Source organism: Mandrillus leucophaeus, unplaced genomic scaffold (genome assembly GCF_000951045.1).
Source record: "Mandrillus leucophaeus isolate KB7577 unplaced genomic scaffold, Mleu.le_1.0 Scaffold114, whole genome shotgun sequence".
Classification (NCBI taxonomy): domain Eukaryota; kingdom Metazoa; phylum Chordata; class Mammalia; order Primates; family Cercopithecidae; genus Mandrillus; species Mandrillus leucophaeus.
The window spans coordinates 1,887,350-1,889,592 of record NW_012099654.1 but is presented as its reverse complement, the minus strand read 5'-3'; the positions used below and the strand labels follow the sequence as shown (position 1 = coordinate 1,889,592).

Sequence of the window (2,243 nt, the reverse complement as noted above, 5' to 3'; positions counted from 1 at the left end):
TCAGTTGCAGCACCAGTGTTTTCAGGGATCCAAGGGATTCAGGGCCACAAGTTGGTAGAGCATCCTCCTTTCCAGTCGGGGCCACAGTGGGCCACTTGTTGTGGTAAAGATACTTAATATTAGGCATTATTTTCAAGCATTTTTTGTTGTTATCAAATACCAGTAGCACCCACTTAATACTTTTTATGGGTTTTGGAGAAATTCCATTTTATTATTCCTTCTTGTCACCCAGGGCCTTGGTAAAGTTAAGCTTTCCAGCAGGAACTGTGCTTCTCCATGTAATTTATGACCTCTGCTCTGCTGTCGTAAGCTTAGAACAAGTCTCAGCTGTGAGCTGATGTGCTGTGCCATGGTTAACTGGCTACCCCCAGAGAGGATGTCCAGATGAGCTTTGAAGGGAGGGTCCCTGACAGTGCCCCAGCTCCATGCAACCTGAGATGTGCTCTGCTCTTGCACTTCCTATATAAACTGGGAAACTTGCTGGTAAATAATTCTATAACCCACTCTTTTCCTTAGGCTTTTTGGAAAGGATGTAAACAACGGAAGGTGTATATGCACAGGCGGCAAACATTCATTGATAACACTGATTCTATTGTGAAGGTAAATACCCTTTCCTACCATACCAAGTGCTTGGCTTAAACGTTTCCCCTCATTTCATGTTTAATCTGAAAGACAGCTACAGAAAGGGAGGAGGGTATGTGTGAGCCTTGAAGTCAGAAGGCAGTACTGGATTTGAATCCCAGCTCCGCTGCTCATTTACCTAATCATTTTTCAAGCAGGTTAGTTAAACTACTATAAAACTTCAAGTCCTTTATGAGTGGTTATGAGAATCACAAGTGAAAGTGTTCTGTGACTAATAAATTCTCTTTGTCTAGAAAGTTCAAATTGATTATTTAAACTCTAGGTAGAACCCAGCTTTATTCCACGTTTCTCTTTCCACATTTGCTTAAGCATATTTAGAATGCATAGATGTAACAGAACAAAACCAATGATTAGAGGAAGTAGAGCTAATTTAAGGCCTATATTTGGGAGTTGAATTAGTCAAACCCAGCCTTTCACTCAGGTGAATAGTTCTGGGTGAGAAAGAAAGGGTGCTGTGGTGTCCACTCTCATGGATCTGAAAGCCAGAGGACTGGACAAAAATCAACTTGGAAATCTACAACTTGGAGATCTACAACTTGGAGATCTACAAGTCTCCAGCTTGGAAATCCAGATGAGAGTGGAAGCAATGGAGCTGGAAAGTAGAATCAGATTAGTTTAAAGATGTTTTAGGCCAGGCTTAGTGGCTCACACCTGTAATCCCAGCACTTTGGGAGGCCGAGGTGGGAGATCACTTGAACCCAGGAGTTCAAGACCAGCCTGGGTAACATAGGGGGACCTCATTTGTATTTTTAAAAATAATAATAAACAAAAACAAATTTTAAAAAAAAGTTTTAAACTGTGAAGGCAGAGAATAACGTGACCCAGATCCATTGTGCAGTAGCTCCTTGATGAAATAGCATCCTATGGAACATATGCCTATTTTCTCAAAAACTATTGGTAGCAATTGGTCCTTCATGAGACCTCTTCAGTGTTTTCCCGTAAAAACTTAAAGGATATTGAATGCATTTAAAGGGATGATAAAAGAAACCCTAGACTTAGTTTACTTGATTTCCTGACTCATTGCAACTCTCAGCAAAACGCCTCACCCTTCTGGCTTTTATTTACTGAGATGAAGGTAAAATAGTACAAAGTTAAATTGTTCTCCCCACCGCTCTCTTATTAAGGCAGTGAAATTAACAGTAACATGTAAAGTGTTTTGAACCCCTTAAGAAACATCTGTGAAAGATTGATTATTTAGTGGGCTGCTGTTTTTCCTTATCAAGTATCACTGTTTTTAGAAAAACTACACAAAACCGTATAACGGGTTGTTTGGTGATTACTTTGACTTTTCTCTTTATTTTTTATTGTTCTTTTCTATTTTTTTAAACTTTTTAGATTCAGTCCTGGTTCCGAATGGCAACTGCAAGAAAGAGCTATCTTTCAAGACTACAGTATTTCAGAGATCATGTAAGAAAAATGCCTGTGGGATTTTATCCAGGTTGATAATGAACTAAATTAATGCTTTATTGAATGTTAGCATTGAATGATTTTTGTTGAATGGTGGACAAGAACACTTAGGAAAGAATGGATCTTAGAACTTCATATGATAATATTTGGAGGCTTACTGTTTTCATTCAGAAATCATGTTGAGAGTTAGACTT

General features: G+C 38.8%; 1 protein-coding gene across 4 annotated transcripts in view; it reads left to right on the top strand.

Moving 5' to 3' along the window:
* The window catches only part of IQGAP2 (IQ motif containing GTPase activating protein 2), a 331,348-nt gene that overhangs the window by 275,203 nt on the left and 53,902 nt on the right, over positions 1-2,243 (top strand). For all 4 annotated transcript variants that reach the window (XM_011996387.1, XM_011996395.1, XM_011996408.1 and 1 more), the window contains 2 exons: positions 517-600; positions 1,978-2,049. In XM_011996387.1, the coding sequence (XP_011851777.1) occupies positions 517-600; positions 1,978-2,049 (156 nt within the window). The remainder of the gene's footprint in view (positions 1-516; positions 601-1,977; positions 2,050-2,243) is intronic.